Below are 20561 nucleotides of genomic sequence, written 5' to 3'. Positions count from 1 at the left end.
TGCTCTAGGTGACCCTGCTTGAGCAGGGGGGTTGGACTAGATGATCTCCAGAGGTCCCTTCCAACCTCAGCAATTCTGTGATTCTGTATTTGTAGGATTGAGACTTGAACTTCAAAAAGCTTTTAACAAAAGTGGAAGACTAAATTTTCATTTGAAAGTGAATACTAAGTAGCAGCTGTTAGCGTTTAGTTTTATTCTTCATTGGAAGTAGGTCATCTTGGCAAATATCTTTTCTTTCTATTTGATAATATCAGCACTTTTCCCCTACAGTGCCTATAAAAGTTTACTGCTTTATAACTACTTGCATACTAGGCTACTGCCTGTCAGTGGAACAGTATTCATTAACTTCTTTGTCAATTTGTATTTATTTTTGTTCAGAACTAGGTTTATAAACTTTGTTCTGCCTCTGCCACATATTTGGCCAATTACTAAAATTCTGTTCCCTACACTAATACAATGTATTTTAGAAATAATGTACTTGGCTTGTTGGCATGATTAGAATAGAACAGATCCTCTACCGAAGCACTTGCACATATATATCTACTTACAGCCATGTCAAACACACACCGAGCATCAGATATAGCGTGAATGTACGTTTGCAGTTCCTTGCAAGTGTTTGAAACATGAAATCTGAAAGAAATAAAGATGCAGTTAATGCACAGAACCTCACAGCTTTCAGACCAAGCAAACTGTTTCTCTATCCACAATAGTAGGGAAAGTAGTTTATTCCCAAGTGGCAAAAGATGAGTTTGCATGTTATACACTAACTGCATAAAGAACACTGCTCAGATGATTGCTTTCTACTCCACTGTATCTGTGTACATGAGGCCTGTCTTGCTTTTAACGCTAAGAGTGGCCCGCAATATCCTAATCTTTAATAATGACAAGTTTACTGAACCTTTCAGTCTTCCAATATCAAAACAGTTTTCTTCAATGCATGCCAAAGCTAACAGTACCTGTATAAAGTCACCATCCTATCTTCTTTGCATTACCTTGCCTGTGCGTCCCCTCCCCTGGGCCATCCAGCTCTTGCCAAAGCTAGGGCTGTACTGTACATGCTATCTACTCACTCCAACATTTGGGCAAGGGGCTTGTCCCACTACCACCCTTTTCTGAAGCCTCTTCACCAACCAAGCCAGGTCCCAGTTTCACAGCAAAAACAAGCAGGTTAGCAAAGCAGTATTGCCTCCCACAACAGCCTGAATCCCCTCCAGCTCCTTGCCCAAAAGGTTAAGCAGTGCTACAATACTTGTAGTGACTAAGGTACTAAAATAAGCATCGACATTCTCATTGACTCCCTAAAGACTGGCATAGTCTGCCAGGTCTGAATACACCATACACATACCYCATTGAGCCACTAAACTGTCTAATTTATGTTTATTCACTTTAAGGAATGCCATTTTGAAGCAAAGGTTATGAGCTACATTTATTTTTTACACTTATTTGTATGTACCCAAGTTTGAAATTTGTTTAAAATGCACAAAAGCAATGTGTTATTGGTTAGAGTTAGTTCAGACACTCTGGATATAAAAGTAGTATTTTTTCTCAGTAGTGTCAAATTTTTGAATGCATTTGTCATTTGTAATGACTATAGTACTTTTAGTCTTAAATTTAATGTACGAATTTCAAATAGATTTAAGTTTAAATACAATTTTGTTTTAAATCCTAAAAAATCTGATCTGCATTTCACATTTCTTTTTAGTTTGTTTTTCTGATAGAAGACCCACCCTCATTTTTCTTGTTCGACTGCTTTCTTAAAACATTCATGAGCACATCATTTGTTAGCATTTGAAAGCAGACAGAAGCAAGACTTGTGCATGCATTTTTGCTCCATACAATAAAACCCTTTTGTATATCTAACTTCAAATTAAAATACCACAGATTATTTGGAAGCTCTCAGAGCACTGGGATTAATTTCTGCCACCTGCAAATCAAAAACTTATCTGAATACTGCCTCTAAACATGATCAGTGAGTGACACGACTATTCTAAGAAAATTGAACCCCATGTTTGTCTTGTTCAACATCTGTCCAAGCTATCCTATGCTATACTAGCATCTTATTTGTTCACCTGCTTATTGCTGGAAAACTACAGGCCCAGTGATCAGGGAAGTTCAAAAGCATAGCCAGAAAGTAGCTATGCTTAACTTTTCTTTTACCACAACAGAAAGATTTTCTGATACTCTTTCAAATTGCTTCAATGACAGTAATTACTTTGTTGCATGTTCCTATTTGCTTGCAAGCAAAAACTGACATGATCTAAAATCTTTTCTTAACCCCTGTTAAAAAAAAAGAAAAAAGAAAAGAAAAGAAGGATTCCATGCTGTATTTCTAAGTCTTGAGCACATCATACAATAACTTCAGCCAGGAGAGAACAATAACGTTACTCACTTAACACCAACTATTTGGATTCCAAACTCCTTAGCACATTCCATAAGGTGCCTACAGTTCTTCAGAGTGGTACCAAACTTCATATTCATCTCCTCATCAGCAGTAATGTCTTCTGTGGCAATGTGCAGTAAGAGCCTAAGAGAAGGGGAAGATGATTGGGGCAGTTGGTTTACATCATCAGCACATGTGAAGCCTGAAGACTGTCAGAAGTATGTTGATTATGTTGTCAGTACTCCAGCTCCATCGATGGACGAGTCAAGTGAACCTAATAAAAACAATCCTGTACAGAGAAAAAACTAGCAATTAGGGGCTAAAACATGGAGCCAACAAGGATAAGGGATTTCGAAATGCAGCAACTAAGACTCTTTTGTAGCAGCAAGAGTCTGCTGAGTGCTGTAATAAAAGAGAATGTTACCTTCTAATAAAGTATACTTTCTCATAAAACCATTAATGACTGTCAATAAGCTTTTCCCATCTCTATCCTTCTTTGTAACCAAGAGGAAGAGAATACAGAGATTCCCCTTCAATCAGTCATGTACCAGATTTGGTAAACAACATCTGGAGAACAGCAGTTTGACACATACAAAGTACACCCTGGCCACATCCCTCTACCTCCCCTCTCAGCTGGTCACTGGGATGGGTAGGTCTGTTCATTTTCTCTTCCTTCTTTCAGGACACTTGGAAAGGAAATGCAGTGAATATCAGCTCTCACAGTTTTATCATGCAGTGAGATAACTTCCTCCCTCAGGTCAAAGCCTAATTCTGTGCAGGTTTGGCAAACAGGACTGTCAGTTGTTGACAGTTTCTTACACTAAAGTAACACTTGACTGTTTGGCAAGGACATGCTCAAAAACCTCTAGGAACACTCCCCTGTCCCCCTTCAACAAATACAGATATGAAGTGCTGTTCCCTAAGAAAAGTTACCAGCTTTCCTCTTCTCCCAACCACAATAAAGAAAGATCATTTAATTAGCCACATGGTTCACTAAATGAAAGTTGTATCATGATATATACATAGACTATGTACAGCACATCACAACTAACTGAGATGGAGAGCATAAGTGGCAAAAGCTCTGCACCTGCAAATGAAGGAATTGAGACATGCAACAAATGAAGCTTAGCCAGTACAAAATACAATGGCTTAACAGCTACTGCGACTTCTAAAAGTCCCTCTGAACATCGAGATGTCTTCAAAAAGATATTTTGTAAAGAGCAAATATCCTGAATTGTCTCACRTGTGTTACCTGGCAATCCTCGCCAATTTTAATTTATACCACTTGAGAAACTCAGACTGGTCTCTAATTTCCTGGCTTTCCACTAGTATAGACACCTCTTAAAGTTTGTAGTCAAATAGTATTTTGTAAAGCATTTGGAAAAAATACTAGATATACCAACAAACAAGAAGTCTGTAAAAACTAAATTCTTTAAAACATTTAAAAAATTCAAAACCACAGTACTATTGTCTATAACCTCAGCTTAGACAATAATACTTAAAGACATACTATTTTAAATTTTGATGAGTTTTCATAGCAGCATTATCAATTAATCAAGAGATTTATCTAGAGGAAACCACTGTACAAGTAGTGTTATTCTGATTTCTGAAAATCTTCTAGTATGATTCTTCTTGGTCTCAGAGCAGGAATAGAAGACAATTTGTGCATTTGGTGTTTGGGATTTGATGGGGGTTTGTTTTTTTAAGAAAAGCATTGATCTTTATAAGCAACCGCTCTTCTACTGGAGATTTCAGGACACCCCTGAGCTTAACTGTTACCTTTGGATTTCCCAGGCAAATCACTTAAGAAACAAAAGGAAGTGAAGCTTTAAGTACTGCTTTCCTCATATCTCCCCTTTCTCTAAAAAGTTTAGAATCACTCAAGTTATTAAAAATTCCAAAGATATAAACATCCATTCCAGAATACCAAAGAGACCCATCCAATAGTGAGTTTAGTGCAGAATGTTATGAAAATTTTGAGAAAATTAGGAGTAGCAGAACTACAGCTTCCTAAGCAGGATTTCCTCTACTAAAGCACAATTAGCTTCATTCACAAAGACAGCCTAGCTGTAACTATCACAGGTAGTAAGAACAAGACTATATAAAGGCTTTGACTTTTTGAAACTATGCCAAAGGAAAGGGGAGGGGGGGAGAAGAAACACCAATTTGATACTGAAGTAACAGCTACATAGTTTTAGTGACCTGAATGTAATAATAAAACCCACAAGCAAACAAATCTTTATAGAATAGAAGCCTGATCTCCAGTTCTCCTAGAAAATTTAGATGTCAAAGTGCAATTCCTTTACAGAAGTTTAATTTCTTGTCCTTTGTAATTAGGAACTTTTTCAAGCTTCAACTGTGATTCTTAAAAAAGTAAAAGCAGTTTAGTTTGTTTTTCTCTAGCTTATGCAACTCCTGCATTTTGTCTCCTTGCTTTAAAGTTCTTCTGGTTCAAGAAAAATCTGCATCCAATTTCTCCTGCTCTGAATGTTAAGATAGAGAACACTTTCTAAAAGAGGCTGTTACATTCAAGGAAATCAACACAAAAACTAGTTTTCAGAAGAAGTCATCTTTCTCTTTACTGAAAGAAAAAGACTGAAATAGAAAAGGGCATGTCGTTTTCTGCATTCTTTATTCTTGCTTCTTCTGCTGTCAGACAGATCCTTCAGACTGCCCATAGCCCAGCTGTTTTCAGTCAAGTAGCTATATGGTTATCTCAGATGGTGCTTTTCCACTCTCATCACCCACATTAAAGGGACACTCCACAAAACACTGGCTCTTGCTCATGTCTTCCTGAATTATGAGGGTTTTTCTAGAGCTCCTCATGCTAGGAAATAATTCAGTCAAGGAAGTCAAACTGAGAAAATAGTCTCTACTTGGCAGCCATGAATATCTAGGTTGCACAATCTGAATCTGTCTTTACCCAAAAGAGCCAAAAGATATTCGAGATCCATCACAGGTATATGAGCAGTCCTCACTCTAGGCAAAGGTCATCCCACAAGCAAACAATGGATGGAGCAGAGCACAGAAAAAGGCAACCTTTCATTACACCGCTCATTTGTCTGATCAGAAGAGTTGTATAAACAAACTGCTGTTATCAGGAAAACCCCCACAACCAGTTCTGCATATTCCTGCATAGTACTAAGTATGTTTCACTTGGTCAACAGCTTAGCCAAAGTCAGCAAGCACCTGTGTAATTTTAATTGCCCACATGTCTGTTCTGATGATGTAGTTAACTAGCTCATAAATCACTAGTGACATAAGACTGTTTTAGTTTCGCTAAGGCATTCATGAGCATGAGTATGTCAAGGCCAACATCCACAAAATTATTTATCATAGATTACATTCTTTGCGCAGGAAGTACTCTCCGGTGTGCAAAGCACTGACAGGGTTCAACAAGGATGAAGCAGAATCATTTGTAACAGCAGTGTGAAATCCTGAGGTAGTCTTAGAGAGTGAAGTGGGATTAGTAGTCTCCCCAAATATTCAATTTTGTAGAATCTTCCCAGTTCTATAACTACGGCCACAGTTTTGTGAGAAGACATGATGCTTTGCCAAGGACTGTCTAGAACCAAGGGCTTTGGTAAGGGTGTCTGGCAACTCATTTCTCAGGGCACCCTGACAAAATTTGCATGGAAGCTACACTTCAGTAGTCACCAGCAAACACTTAACATTCACTTCAGGCACTGACTCCAGCGTTTTAGAGATGTGGTCCACAAAGTCTTCATATATGAGAAGGTGATGCTTAATGAAGTAAGCACCTATCAATCTAAAAGAAGCCACCATCCTGTACAGATACAATTGGTAGCAATAGAATTCTTATATTTAACAGCTAACACATCAACTTTAGTTATTTCTCTACAGAAAGTGTCTGGGCCAACACTGAACTGACTCAAAGAGGAACTAGAGTTAAGTTCCTCACTGTTTTATAAGTGGGGAAATATCTGCAGGCACATCTCAAACCAGCACAGTCCATTCAAGCCCTAGATGGGACCCAGTGTATGTGCTCATCTGCTGATAGTTTCTGCCCAGACTTTGGCTGAAGCCATTAAAATCAAAATGGAATATCCTGAAAGAAAATACTGAGGTCACAAAAAGTAGAATGAAGATGTACTTGGAGACAAGGTGCCAGAATTTTGAAATCTAGCCACCAAAACCTTTAAATCTAGGTATCAAGACCTACCCTGCCAAGCCAAAAGACAAGATTTCTCTCCAAAAAAGGGGCTTAATATCATATGGGGAAGCTGAGACCCAGATGGGAAAAATCTTGCACAAAAACTACCTTCAAAACAAGCAAGAGAAGAAAACAACAGATACAAGTGAATTGTACTGAAGCCATGTCTCTTACAACTCAAACAGCCCCAGGATTACAGCCAAATTCCTATCATGTAAAAAGCAAAAAACCAAAATTGACACTTACTTAGCATTTGGGTGGCTACGTGCAATTTTCTTCAGCTCAATATCGTTGTCACAGGTCATGATGTTTATCCCAGCTTTTGCTGCATACTTTATCTGAGAAGCTTGCTTACAAGGATTTGTATATATAATGTTTTCAGGAGAAATGCCCAAGTCTTGTACCAATGCCATTTCAGACTGAAAAACAGGACCATAGCAGGGTTTCAGACATGTTCAAGGGCACTACCTTTACTGAATTTGTATTAAAGGTACTCTASTACTATACAAAATAGTCCATATAAGCTATAAAGAAAACTAACTGCTGCTTCTAGGATAGAAGTATAAATTTGTAATAGCCAGTTACTTATGAGTTTACAATTTAAATTATATTAATTCACATGGCACTTAATATCAAAAGGCTGACAGAGATGAAAGACAGAAGGGAAATAAGGCACACACACACACAAAAGGAGCACTTACTTTACTGGAACATGCAAATCCAATTCCAAGAGTTCCCAAAATTTCAAGTACACCTGGAGTAGAATTGCATTTTACAGGGTAAAATGGTTTTATTGGTGCCATCACATTCTGCCACTGTATGTTTTTCTTTACAAGTTTTCCAAGATCACCAACATAAAATGCTCTTTTTCCAGTCTAAAAAATAAAATTAGGAAAATAAAATGTCGGAAATTGTGGGCTTGCTGTCAAAACAGAAACAACCTATGAAGCGAAATCATAAAGGATTATGTATTTTCTGTCCTGCTATTAACTTTTAGGTTTGACCTTGATCAATTCACTTGGGTTTTATTTTTACCTAGCAATTTGAACTAGCTTTACAGCTAAGAATACCTACCACTTCGAAGATATTTTGAATGTTATTTAGACATATTCTGAGATTCCGGGGCAAAAGATATTATTTAAATGCCAAATATCAATTTTATCTAAAAATATAGAAAAGGTTACAAATCTCTTCCAACTTTATATTTTCAGAAGTTCACAATTCTTCAGAGGAAGCAAATGCACTGGGATGAAAGTTTCCAGTCTCAACATAATCTGTAGTTTATCATACAGGAAAAAGTCTAATACACTACCATTGTTTCAGCAYCTAGCTAATAACTTACATATTTACTGAAAATTTGTTTGATAAATATTTTAACTGATGAAGTCAAACATTGAGACTGTTCTCCATATTTTATGAAGGACAAAGGTTAAACAGAATTTAAATAAATAAATTATTATTATTAAGGTTGCAGAGTCAAGTACATAATCTTTAAAATGCACAATTTTATGGAAACTGCAGCAGTCCCCCTTGTGCATTTGTTACCATAGTCTTGCTCAATATCAAGTCATGTTGTGGATGTGGTAGACCGAGAGCCAAACTGATCATTCTGTATTTGTTCATAACGTACATTCAATAAAATTCCTGTAAATGAATAGCCTACTGTACACCAATTAAAGACCATCACAGAATATATCAATCTGAATTAAGACCATACATCAGATATTAATACTAACACTTGACTTTCACAGATATGAAATTTTCTGTTGTGGCTTATAGTACACAATGTCTTTATTTCTGTTTAAAAAACACAAATAGAAATTCCATCGGGTGGAAGCATACTGACCCCCTGTACGGGTCACCAGCAGGAATGGGATCTGGAGCTTTAGATCCATGGCACAGGCCTCTACCCCTTGAGCTAAAGGAGTAAATGAAAGCAGCAGGAGGCAGCTATCCTCTGTGAGCCAGCCAGTGGTTGGAGACATGACATGTTGCCAGTAGTTTACCTATTTATTTGCTAGACAGAAAAAGAATATTAGGAATCAGGATTTGGGAATCCTATACCTGACTGCAGAAGGCCATGGGATTTAGCTGTTTGCTGTACTATAGCTGAGCACTTGCATCTAACACTAGTTCTGATAAACCATAGGATAAAGTGAACAACTCATAGGTATGGCATATTTAAGGATACAGGACTTGCTTAACAAAAATTCATTTTTATAAAGTTCTTCCTCTCTATAACTCTAAAACAAAGGCTACAACATCTTCCAGCCTCCTCAGCAAGCAGTGAGGCCTTATTCAATAACACTATTTTTGTATACACAGAATTCTTCAACTTTTCTTTTTCCAGGGGATGGTTAAACCTCACTAGCTCTTAGGCCAGTTTATTTTCTTGAAAGAAAGGAGTAGCACCTCTCATTATGTCCTTGTTCCTCCTACTTGCATTTCTACACGGAAAAGGCTTATGAGAAGACTTACAACTCTAAAAGCATGACTGACCAGATGTTTTAAACATGGTTTTAAATTGGCTGAGCATACGAATTTGTCTAAACTTTGGCACATTTTCAGGGAAAGAGGGAAAAAAAGTGTTTCTAACTCAGTACTATCAACTTGCCAAATTTCAAATTCCTGGTCTAAAACCCATTGACAATAAAAGCTCTTCAAGGAATGCGATGGGAATCTCTATTTAATACATCAGCAAGACTATTTTCCTCCTAGCCATGCTCAGGGAGGTAACAATTGTTGCCCAAATTTCCCCAAAACAGAATTCAGCCTGAGACAAACAGGAACAGCAAAGAAATAGAATTGACATGAATCTAGTTTTAAAGAGTTTTAGCTGATTGCTCCTCTGTTGCTGTCATCTCAGTGCTAAATACCTTGACCTAGTTTGAAGACTTAAGAGAACCAACCAACAGATTTGGAAAATTTAAAAACTTACATGAGTATGTTCATAAATACAGTTGTCAATAACATCTGCAAGAGTTGCTCCTTCATCCAACAGGCCAATGGAGTAATTTGCATCCTCCAGAAATCCTTTCATCTCAGCCGTATTCCACAAAGCCGACAGTCATAAACCAAGAAACACAAGGGATGGGCTTCCAAGCCTTATATCCGGGTCCTTAAATTATGCAACAAACTGTACAAAGAAAACATAAATCAATGGAGAAAAGAGCACAAGGCTTTCCACAGGACTGTTTAAAGATTAGGAAGAGCTTTCTGCACTTGGTGCACCACAAACAGAAGGAAAAGATAAAAACAGATTTTTTTACTCTGTCCTTCCTCTATTTGCCAGTGATAAGAATAGTGTAATTTTACTGAATCCAAGAATAAGATAGAAAGTGCACACTTTAAATCTGCTACTAAACTTAAAGATGAGTCAGAAACCACTGATACAAGGCTGTTCTTGGGAAGAATCAGATTGAATACACACTGAACTGTGTAGAGCTTATGCACACTATTAAAAATATTGCAGATGTAAAATACTTGTACAAACACTTAATCTCAGCTATTCCAAAGTGTAACATCTTAAGTGACACGAGTATTCAAGCACACCATTGGAGAACTGACTGCCTGTAATAAAACATTCCTGAATTCATGAAAGAAAACTTAGTTTATTAAATGCTAGCAYTGACATTTAATTCATGTTTTTGTTGACACGCAACTTTGTTTACATGCTAGTTTATAACTATTGCCTGCAAACATTAGATTCACTAAACAGTTACTTTGCTGTTCTGTTCATAAAGTTACCTACCATACTTAAAATCTCCACTTAAAGGTGAACAGAACAGAGAAGTCACTAGCTAAAAGTAATTTTTAAAATGACAGCTAATCTTAGTAAACGCAACTGGTATTAAAGAAAATTATCAGTTATAACTTAACTTAACTGAGTCTTATCTTCAAACCTTTACTGTCAGTTAGATATTGTTTTTCTGCAAAAATAAAGCTTGAATCAGCAAGGTCCAAAGATAGAAAACATTGTTTTATATATATACACACAAAGTCTTAGGACATGGATGAAAAAAGCTAATTGCAAGTAAAAATGAGTACACAGCAGAGAACTACCAACAGCCAATTATATAACTATCAGTCTTACTTGATGACTAGAATAATTTTCAGTTCACATTCCCTTAGAGTTGTCTGTCTTGAAAGCAATTTATTAGTTTGTAATAACTGACTGATCAGACTTCACTTTTCAATTTTTTTCTTCAAATCTCACATCTTTATGGCAAACACAAGACTGATCAAAACTAGCTAGTTAGCCTCTATGTGAGCACCCTAGACATTTTTCGATATTTGAACAGAAGTTGCATGGCAGTTATTAAAAAAACTGGGCATTTGCTAAAGACACATGGTATTTGGCTTTAAAATAATAAAACATGTTTCTGGTTAAAAGTGCTGATAGGAATCAAATGTTTCAGTTGAGTTCAGCTTCACTAAGAAATTCTAAAAGCTAAGAAGATAATTTTAGCTTCAAGCAATCACAAGGCCATGATACTAGCTCCATCTCATATTTCTTCCTCCACCTCCCAGCCTGTCAAAAACCAGTTTGCAACATACCTTTGGTCAACATTGCTGATTATGAAAAAAATTACTTTCACTTAAGCTCATATTGACAAAGACAACTAAGGAGCAGTTTTACCATTTTCTTGCCATTTTAACTGGTAATGGAGAAGTAGCCAGCACAGCTTTGTTTGCTTTCTGCATAAATCATTTTGAGTATGCCACCTGTTTTCCTCAAAAGAAACATTTACTGACAGGTGACTAACTAAGTGGCAGAGTATTTTCAGTTACATTCAGAAAGTGAATGCTAAAGGCAAGTATGCTTCTTATCCAGCATGCTTGTCTCATGCCTACAGTGAGTCATATGCTTATTTAAATGAACCTAAAGATCCAAAACAATTATGAAATCCTGACATCAATGTGATAATTAAGTAAATTCAGATTATAAAAACAATGACTAGGTGGTAGAAACCGTAAAAAACAGGAAAAGTACCTTCACAATCACATCTCAGTTTAGGTTAGTGAATCACAGCTAAAATTCCTTAAAAAAAAGTAAACGAAATTTGACTTCGCATTAACGAAAGGAACAAGAATCCTAGAGTCCTGTTTACATAGCTACAGCCATGCTCTGAACAGGTACTTCCTAGTTAATTAGCACAAAGCCCTTACCATTCACCTCCACAAATATCAATCAGGAACAGAAGTACCACAAACTTTTTGGTAAAGAAAAGCTGGTATCAACATTTTATTAAAAACCTGAGAAAATTCTGGACTACACAAACATTGAAGGTCAAGAAGAAGGAAAGCTATGAATATAGTTAAAATGGCAGCAGCAGACCAGTTCTTTTGGCATAATTTCTTTATACTGTGTTTTAAAATAGCCTAATGCTTAACTAGATTTAAAAGTACTTCATCCATCCTCAGGAACTTGCTGGTTGTGTAATAAAAAACATTAAAGTTTTTCCTATAATAATGGAATCTGTTGTCCCATTGCAAGAAAAATAATGCCCAAAGAGAGGAGCAGTACAGCAAAAGCAAAAGGATTTCCATTTTCAGCAGATTATTCAAATGTAGCAGACTAAGTTAACCATTCAAAACCCAAAAGTTTCTTAAAACTCCAAGTCAAAAAAGGATTCATTTAAGGGGAAAAAAATGTTTTCTTTTGCATCTATAACATCTTTTCCACACATCTAATCTGGCTTACAATTTTAGCAAAAACTTTAACAAAACTCATTAGCCACATTTTGACACAGTAATGCTGTACAAGATGAATTTCCATGTTCCCACTTCCTCATTCCCTCTCCCCACTCTATCTGACCAGGCACAGCTTTAAGTATCTGCAATTAAATGTATGTAAAAGAAGTGAATGGGCTGACAAAAGCCTCATATCTGAGCTTCTTTATACTAGGTCAAATTGTTGGACAAATTCTGTGTTTCTAATCATAAACTTACAATTCCCTGACATATTTGTACAAACCTGCTAAATAGTCAGGAGGCAAAACTAAAGTATTTTAAGGAATTACTGTATACACAAAGGTACTACTTCGCTAGATTTTAATTTTTCTTTCTTTTAAAGAAGGAGGGAAGACAACAGGATGATGTTTCTCATCTACAAGAGAAGATCTCCAGTAGTACAGCAGATACTTTATTTTGATTTTTCAGAATTACCCATCCCTTGTTTGTCACTCAGTGCCACATGACACTTCCTGGACTCTAAAGAGTGCAGATGGTCAAGAAACTCTTCCACTTCCATTTATCCATACCTCCACTCAGAAGAAGCACAGATCTGCCCTACTGGAGGGTTTTAGTACACTCAAGGCACCAGTCATGAGCACTGACGAGACTTTAGACTACCCAGGCGCTCACACCCTGCAGGCTAATTGCTGGTGCCTCATGGCAAATGAAGAGGCTCGGTCTAAACAACAGCTGGCTTTGTTGTTGTTAAGTCTCTTATTATTTATCTAAATGACTTGCATGGGAGTGGATTCAGGCTAATTTTGTAGTACTCTTAAAATAAAGAGTTTTTTCATAGTTAATTGTGTCTAATTTTCAGACAGAGATGGTATAGAAGAACACTTCAAAAGCTTCCCTTTTACAGGGAGGGAGATCCTGGGGGGTGGGGAAGAACTGGTTTAAACAAATCATGGGAGGAGGGAGGTTTCTTCACCACTAACACCCTGAAAACAACAACAAAATGAACATTTATCTGGCAAGTTAAAGTTTATAGGCAAAGATTTTTAAAAATATGTTTTCAGAGAAATGAATATATTCATTCCAGTTGAGCATACTGCTCTATGAAATAATGGTAAAAACATTTGTGATTCACTCAACTAATCAATCACATCAAAGTTGACAAGAAACTTACTGCCTGATTAATTCTTGCTGTTTTTTAAAGTTGAAGGTCATTTCCTAAAACAGATGTGTCTTTTCATAATTCATTAGTCCAAAAGCATCCTGTAGTCAAGAGGCAGGGACAAAAATGAATCAGTACTAAGTACAGACTTAATAGCTTGCGAGAAACCAGAAACAACCAAGTATAACCACACTCAGGCTGTTAAAAAGCAGTTTTTTCTAAGCATGTCTGTGACATCTAAGCTTTTCATTTTGCAAAACTGATCTAGTAAAAAGAGCTACCAGTAGCCTACCAACTTCTGTCCTCAGAGTCACAGCTCATTCTTCTCCAATTTCTCTTACTCTGGAAGAAATKACATCTCTTCAATCTTTTTGACAACCAGATAGGAAGAATATTTGACAAGGAAAAAACTGAAATGACCTCCAGCAGTGCTACAGCAATATCACAAAATTGTGCAAACATAAGAAACGTTCCTTTAAGGTCTTAATATCATAACAGACTGATTTAAGAGTGTGCCTTATTCTGTTTCCCCCACTCCCTCCTAGGGAAGAGGAGAAGCAGTGATAAAATTTGTGAAAAATTAAATACACACAAAAGAAATCAGAAGAATAGTTTAAGAGTTATTCTAAAATCTAGAAGAGGCAGAAGTCATGACAGTACAAAGTTCAGTCCTCACTGGGAATGCTGACTTATTGCAAGTCATGGTTTGAAAAACAACGTGGTAACAACCACACWCTTTACCCCCTCAGATGTCAGCCTGCACAGTGCTCCAGGACACATATTTTAGGGCAAACAAAAGCTGTCAAGTGGTATGAGACTTCTACATAGGCATGCAATTGCTTTCTTTGAAGTAAGCATTACATCCTCAGGCTCTTTATGGTTTAACACAATGACTTCCCAGATTAAGAGCTTTATCTTAAAGTTTAAATATGTAAACACTGCAATTAAGGCAGACATCTGGAATACAAGAAAATTAAAATGCTCTGAGAAGCAACTAACTAAAGTGTCATATGCAAATATCCATGAACACATAGTTTATATTTTTTTCTTTACACTTCCAAAACTACATATTGTCTGGGGAGGTGGGGGGAGAACATCCACCTTCCCCCACCAAGAACAAAGTCTCTGCAGAGCAAACAGTTTCCCTATAATGCCTTTCAACTGTCTTATTATACCAAATAAATATTTATGAGATTAGGATTTTTGCATCAGCATAATTGTTAGAGGTAGAATATATTCATCTCGCATTCCTTACTGTAATGGTTCTTCAGGAATAAGAGATTAAAAAGTAAAAGTATTTTGTCTTTAACACAGAAGTAGATATACTAAAAATTAGAAACTGAGATCTCTGCTTTCAGCACAGGAAATGTTTATTTATACTAGGAGTATCTTTAAAAAATATTCCAAAATGCAATCTGACCGACAGATCCTTATCATTCAGTTATTTGAATGCAACCATAAACACCTCRGGGAAATGACAAAGCAGGTATTTCTATTCACATCAGCAGTGGACATTACCCAAGTTGCCCCTCATTACAAAATCAGATAGGACATAGCAGAGTGTTTATACTGCTTGGGTTCATTTCAGCCTACTATTCTCTCAGGACTATTTCACATGATTAAATGAGCCATATAAAAGAGCATTTCTGAGGAAGAATAAAGTAAGGAAAGGGAGAAGATACTCAAAAACATCCTATTTGACACTTCCTCTGGCCAGAACCACGCTTTCAAAAAAAATTCAAAGCTTACAAAAATGAGTGCTCTCAAAAGCATGTGGTATCAGAGGCATACATGCTAGCATTTCTCTTTCATGATACTGCAAACAGTTATTTCCCTATCCTACCCTCATTTATTYAGTCAACACAAAACATTCAGCCTTCCCATTGCATCCCCCCCCACCCCCATCCAAGTCCTCCTGTTCCATCACTGACCCCAAGTCCCATTCAGACAAAAATTCAGGAGAATTTAAAGCTAGCCAGTCCAAATTACTACTACTTCCACTTAGCATAGACAGGGCTGGTTAACAGATCAGATTTCCATCGCTAATTCCCTCYGTTTCCTATAAACCTGATGTGGCAATAAATAGAACAGATTTTCAAAGGAGCAATACTTCAAACCGTAGTTGCCAGACTTTTTGCTCAGGAAATCAGAGCTTGAAGAGTAAGACAGAACTAAATCTSAAGAAGTTCCTCCCTGGCCAGCATAGTGCAAAGACAAAATGGGAAGGGAGAGAACAAAAAAGGAAGCAAGTTTAACAAGAACATAAGCACACCTTCAGACATAGGATTTTTATTTGCATTCCACTGGAAAACAAGATTAATAATTATATTTAAATGTTCAATTGACCTTTTCCCCTTAAATCATTTTACAAATTGAAAAGGACTCAAACTATAAATTAGCTGGCTAACTTAAGTATGTGTTTGAGGCATTTAGCTGTGCTTCAGCACACCCAAAACACACAAACTTACTGGCTAACATTTGCATACTACTAGATACATCACCACTACCTTCATTAAGCTACTTATATTTCTGTACAGTATGTTATTACTGAAGACATAATAGATCCTAGCACAAACACACAGAGCATCTGAACATTCAGCTACAAACACAGCAAATCCAGTAGCATTTCCATTGCAGGACAAGTGTAACTTGCAGTATTTACTACAGCACATCAGTCCACCAGTAAAAGAAAGAACAGTCCCAGTGAAAGTACCAAAACAAGCTTCTCCATGCTTAAGCATAAAACAAAGTCAGAATCATTTCAAACCCATTTTAAAAGTTAAAATTGATTTTAAAGTAGCTTAAGATTTTATACTACATTTACTCCTTCCTCCTAACTACTCTTCTGCCCTTCCTATAAGTATTTACTCTATTCCTGTTCAAGTGCAAAGTGTCATACAAGGAGTTGTTCTATTCACATAAAAAGGTAGCTGAAACTCAGAAAGTAAGAGAAACATTTTCCTTAGATCTTTCCCTTATAAAAATCATGTGTAACCTACAAAATACAAGAGATATTCAGATAATTTTCAGTGTTAGTCATATTCACTTGACTAGAACAGTCATCTACGTAGATCCAGATATATTTGGTTAATTCCAGCCCATTTCAAACAAAGCCAAAAGAAAACAATCTCTGCAGATAAAGTCAGAAGTCAGGATAAACCAGCTCACCCTGTGTTTTCCTTACTGCAATGTTTTCAAAGGACAGGGTCATCTACATAAAGCACCTTATGAGGAGACATACTAACATAACTGACATTTAAACTCTTTGGGGTGTTTAAAACATACCTGGCTGAGTTGGATACACTTAACCATTATCATTTTAAAAATTTACATTAAAGAGCTCTATATAATTATAGACAGTAAACCAACAAAACAAAATATCTTCAGCTAGACTGGAAAAAAGTAATACCATATAAAATTGGCTTAACTCAGATGTAACAAGTTAGTTTACGGCTATTGTTAAAAATCACATAAAACGATTGTTTTATGTTTAACAGAACAGGATAGCCACACACATTCCAGAGTTTGAGCTCCTTAAGATCAGCTATGGGTATTCATTTGTTTTCAGTCATCATGGGTTTTGTTTTTCTTTAATAACTGTTTGCCTTTTAAAATTTAAGGGCATTTATAATTGGAAAATGACTTCCATCCAACATAGAACTTCGCATTCTGCTGTAGCTCAGCTACAACTATTTGTGGAAGTGGACAGCAATTAGCAAATAATGGAGACAGGCATCTGGGAAGGCACACCCTTCATGATCAGCATTAGTTACTGTTTACAATAGCAAGTTTTTAACTATTTCAGTAAAAAATACCTTAAGAAATCACACAATACCAAGCAAATCATGGTCTGGTGTTGTTACCCAATGCCAACTCATGACTTCAGAATTAGAAGTTGCTGCATTTTATTTTAGGATTTCTGCAGCCGACAGCCTTAGTTCAGAAGAGTAACTCTATAAAGTTTACTTATACATTCAAGTCCCACTGAAATTAATCACATAACTCTGTTGAGAAAAGTATTAGGTTAGCAAAAGCTACAGTGCTTCCTCGAGTGAAAGCCCAGAATATTATGCAAGTCACTATTTTCAAACTTTTGACAATCCACACCAAGACATTTATCTTGTTTATCTAAAAAAGACAGTACATGCTGCTCATGCTTTCAAAAGTGCTTATCCTTCTGCATACAGATGAAGAGAAGGGGAAGAGACTTACATGGACAAGTTAGGAGATGGAACCCTACTATCATCAGCTAGGTTCCCAAGGTGGCTCAGCGTTGAAGTCGAACTGTTCTCTATAAAGCACTTCTCCTAAACCCTCTGGATAGTTGTAAACCTGATCAGAGATTTTGCCCTGTGGGAGAAAATGCACACAAAAACAAAAATTGATAACAAAAACAAAATAAAAGCTTTATCTTAAAACACATGACATGCATTTTTAGTTGTGCTTTTAAGTGGGATTGCAACATCCCATTGTGAAAGTCTACAATCACATAAAATGCCCAGTTTTTAAGAGTGAATGCAGATTCTGAGCCAGATGAAGTCAGATGTATGAAGAACTGCTAACACACAATTTAAGCACATGAAACTTATTTGTACTTATCTTTCATAGTCTGAATTAGAAGATTTTCAAACCTAAATGCAAGAAGCTCTACATGATCCTGCTTTACAGAAGCAGATCTTAACATTTGACTACCATCACAGAAATGTTTCTAATCCACTGCAATTTTTTTTTCCCTCACAACTTCCTTTCTACTCCTTTGCCATATTCTCTCTCTGCTGTGAATGAATGTGATGTGGGTGAAAAAAAAATCTTTGCAGGTGAAAATACTACTTTATACAGTGAGGCTGAACACCATACAAGTCTAGAGATGAGCAAGACTAAAAAGAAAAATTTGTTTGCTTTCAGGAACGAGGAAACATTTCAGCTGGCCCTAGTATTGTGTTGCACACAACACTAAACTTGAACATTTTAAAGTACAAAGCTAGTTTACTCAAATTAGGGTAAAAAAGTTACACAAAACAGTACAATGAACATAGAAAACACTCAAGGAAACTTTAGCCAGCCCTGCTGACAAACAGTTATTCCTTCTAAATGGACCTGTAAGATTTTAATGGAATTAAACATACTATAGAACTCAACAAGTGTAAACCCAAGACATAACAAAGTTTCCACAAATTCACTGTGGTCTATGGCACGAAGCGCAGAACATACCAATATATATTAAAAATAAATCTTCACTGCTGTCATTATTTAAACAAGACTACACAAACCTGGCTTCTGGGAATCACCCAGCCCAAATGATCATCTTTTGAACCACATTACAGTTAAGCAAACTGCTGAAGTGTATTTTTCCAGTTATTCTTGCTATTATAAAGCTAAACTAGCATACTATATACAGTACTGAATTACAGGCAAAGAAAATGCAACTTGAGAACAACTGTTTCACAACAGCTCTACAATACAATCTCTTTGGCTTTGCCATATAAATTAGCATTCTGTAACATATTATTAAATAGAAACCTTGGTGCTTCAAAATCAAGATACTAAAGATTTGTCAGCTAGAGTTTAAGTGCAGTGTATTTAGTTTTTCCTTTCCTTTCACTAAAGCTAGTCAGTAATATCTTGTTTTCAGATTACGCATACAACAGCTTTGAAAGCAGATGGTTTTCTTTTGTAAAATTAACCAGTAATTCCACTATTTGCTATTGCTGTTCTGATCATACTCAAGAACTCAAACAGAATTTTCAGCAAGCATGAATTAAGTTTACCTTCCTAGCAAAGTCATTAAAAACAGTGCTGGTAGGGGGAGCACATGACCTTCAGCACAAAACTTAAGAGGCTGTTTCAGATGCACATAATCAGCAGTGCTATTACCATAAATATTCTCACATGTCCCAAGAAGAAAGTGCAGTAGAACAGCTTCTTTGGAGTTGGAATGAAAACTGATCATTTTCTGTAGTGACAGTTAAGTATACACCACGCTAAGTTCTAACTGCACTTCAGAACTTCTTTTAAACAAGAAATATTTGTCTGAAGTATCTACACAACTGTGTAGAAAATACAGCTTTACTTGCCTCTTTCATCCAGGTTTGCCAATATTAAACATTCAGAGATGAAAACAGTCTGATTTAAGCCTTTTAAATCATAACCATTTTACTTTGTAAGGCAAAGAATTAAAAAAAGAGCTAGTTTGCTCTACTGTAGTAGAGCAGGACTACCATTTTAAGCAGTAGACATCTAATATATGCTCATAATTCATGTGGACAATCTCAGTTTTAAAGAAATTGCCCAGGTGAAGGGCTGCAATGAAATGCCCCATTGTTTAAAGATCTTAAAGTTGGTATAAGAATGTTCTTTGCTAAATAACAAGCTAAGTTGTGAGACTAATCAACAAGGCAGCTTTGTCTTTTAATCTCATGTGACACCTCTATGTATTTATTCATTATGTATCTGCAAGTATACTATACTAGCAGGTGCTTCAAGTTTAACTGCAACTGTACTTTTTACTTGGATAGCAACACATCTGAAGAAGATAAACCCCACTAGTCATCCATAGCACACAGTTTTGCCAACACAACTGCATTCACCTGACAAACCCTATCAGGACCAGTGGGCCAGTCAGGGCCAGGCCCTTCCCAGATCATCTGCCCTTTCCACACACCCCCCCCCAGTCTGATACAGTCAGGCCTACAAAACAGAATAGATTCATTTCCTTTGACAAGATGATCCACTGCATCTCTCAACTTTCAAAAAGAGACCTTTAGTGTCCTGAGCTAATATCCATGAGCCAAACCCTAGGAATCTACAAGTGTAATGACCTCACATATACACCAACTGACAGACTCAGAGGCACCAGTTACTCTGGTTCACAAAAACCCCCACAAGCTATCCTTTTGTTACAATAGCTCTTTTCCAGACCAGTGCTAAGACATTTTGGTGAAGCAGTCTCTGCAGGGCAGTGCTGGTCTGCTTGCTCTTCTCAAGAGAATACAGGTCTGCCAGAAATGCTCCCATCTACATTACCCTTTCTCCAGCACTAGATCAACAGTGCTTTGAAATGAAACTTACCCTATATCCAAATTAGTGCATTAAATGATTAAGTCTCCCTTCAGGAAGGGACAGTCTTAATTCCCTGACAGAACAGCCTGTCTCTC

At 36.6% G+C, this 20561-nt stretch overlaps 1 protein-coding gene across 4 annotated transcripts in view; it reads right to left on the bottom strand.

Moving 5' to 3' along the window:
- AZIN1 (antizyme inhibitor 1) overlaps nucleotides 1-17796 on the bottom strand; it is a 25771-nt gene extending 7975 nt beyond the window's left edge. Inside the window, exons 1-7 of one of the 4 annotated variants that reach the window (XM_026066729.1) lie at nucleotides 17620-17796; nucleotides 13420-13508; nucleotides 9493-9690; nucleotides 7256-7429; nucleotides 6801-6973; nucleotides 2390-2524; nucleotides 549-630 (exon numbers count right to left, since the gene is read on the bottom strand). In XM_026066729.1, the coding sequence (XP_025922514.1) occupies nucleotides 549-630; nucleotides 2390-2524; nucleotides 6801-6973; nucleotides 7256-7429; nucleotides 9493-9594 (666 nt within the window). In that variant the 5' untranslated portion in view covers nucleotides 9595-9690; nucleotides 13420-13508; nucleotides 17620-17796. Of the gene's footprint in view, nucleotides 1-548; nucleotides 631-2389; nucleotides 2525-6800; nucleotides 6974-7255; nucleotides 7430-8400; nucleotides 8572-9492; nucleotides 9691-13419; nucleotides 13509-17619 lie in introns of those variants that run through there. The other 3 variants (XM_026066728.1, XM_026066730.1, XM_026066731.1) reach the window with 3 other exon arrangements.
- Nucleotides 17797-20561: the final 2765 nt, after the last annotated feature.

The sequence above is a fragment of the Apteryx rowi genome, unplaced genomic scaffold (assembly GCF_003343035.1).
Source record: "Apteryx rowi isolate R43461 unplaced genomic scaffold, aptRow1 scaffold_247, whole genome shotgun sequence".
NCBI lineage: Eukaryota > Metazoa > Chordata > Aves > Apterygiformes > Apterygidae > Apteryx > Apteryx rowi.
The sequence above is the reverse complement of the archived record's forward strand: the minus strand, read 5'-3'. Positions and strand labels throughout refer to the sequence as shown.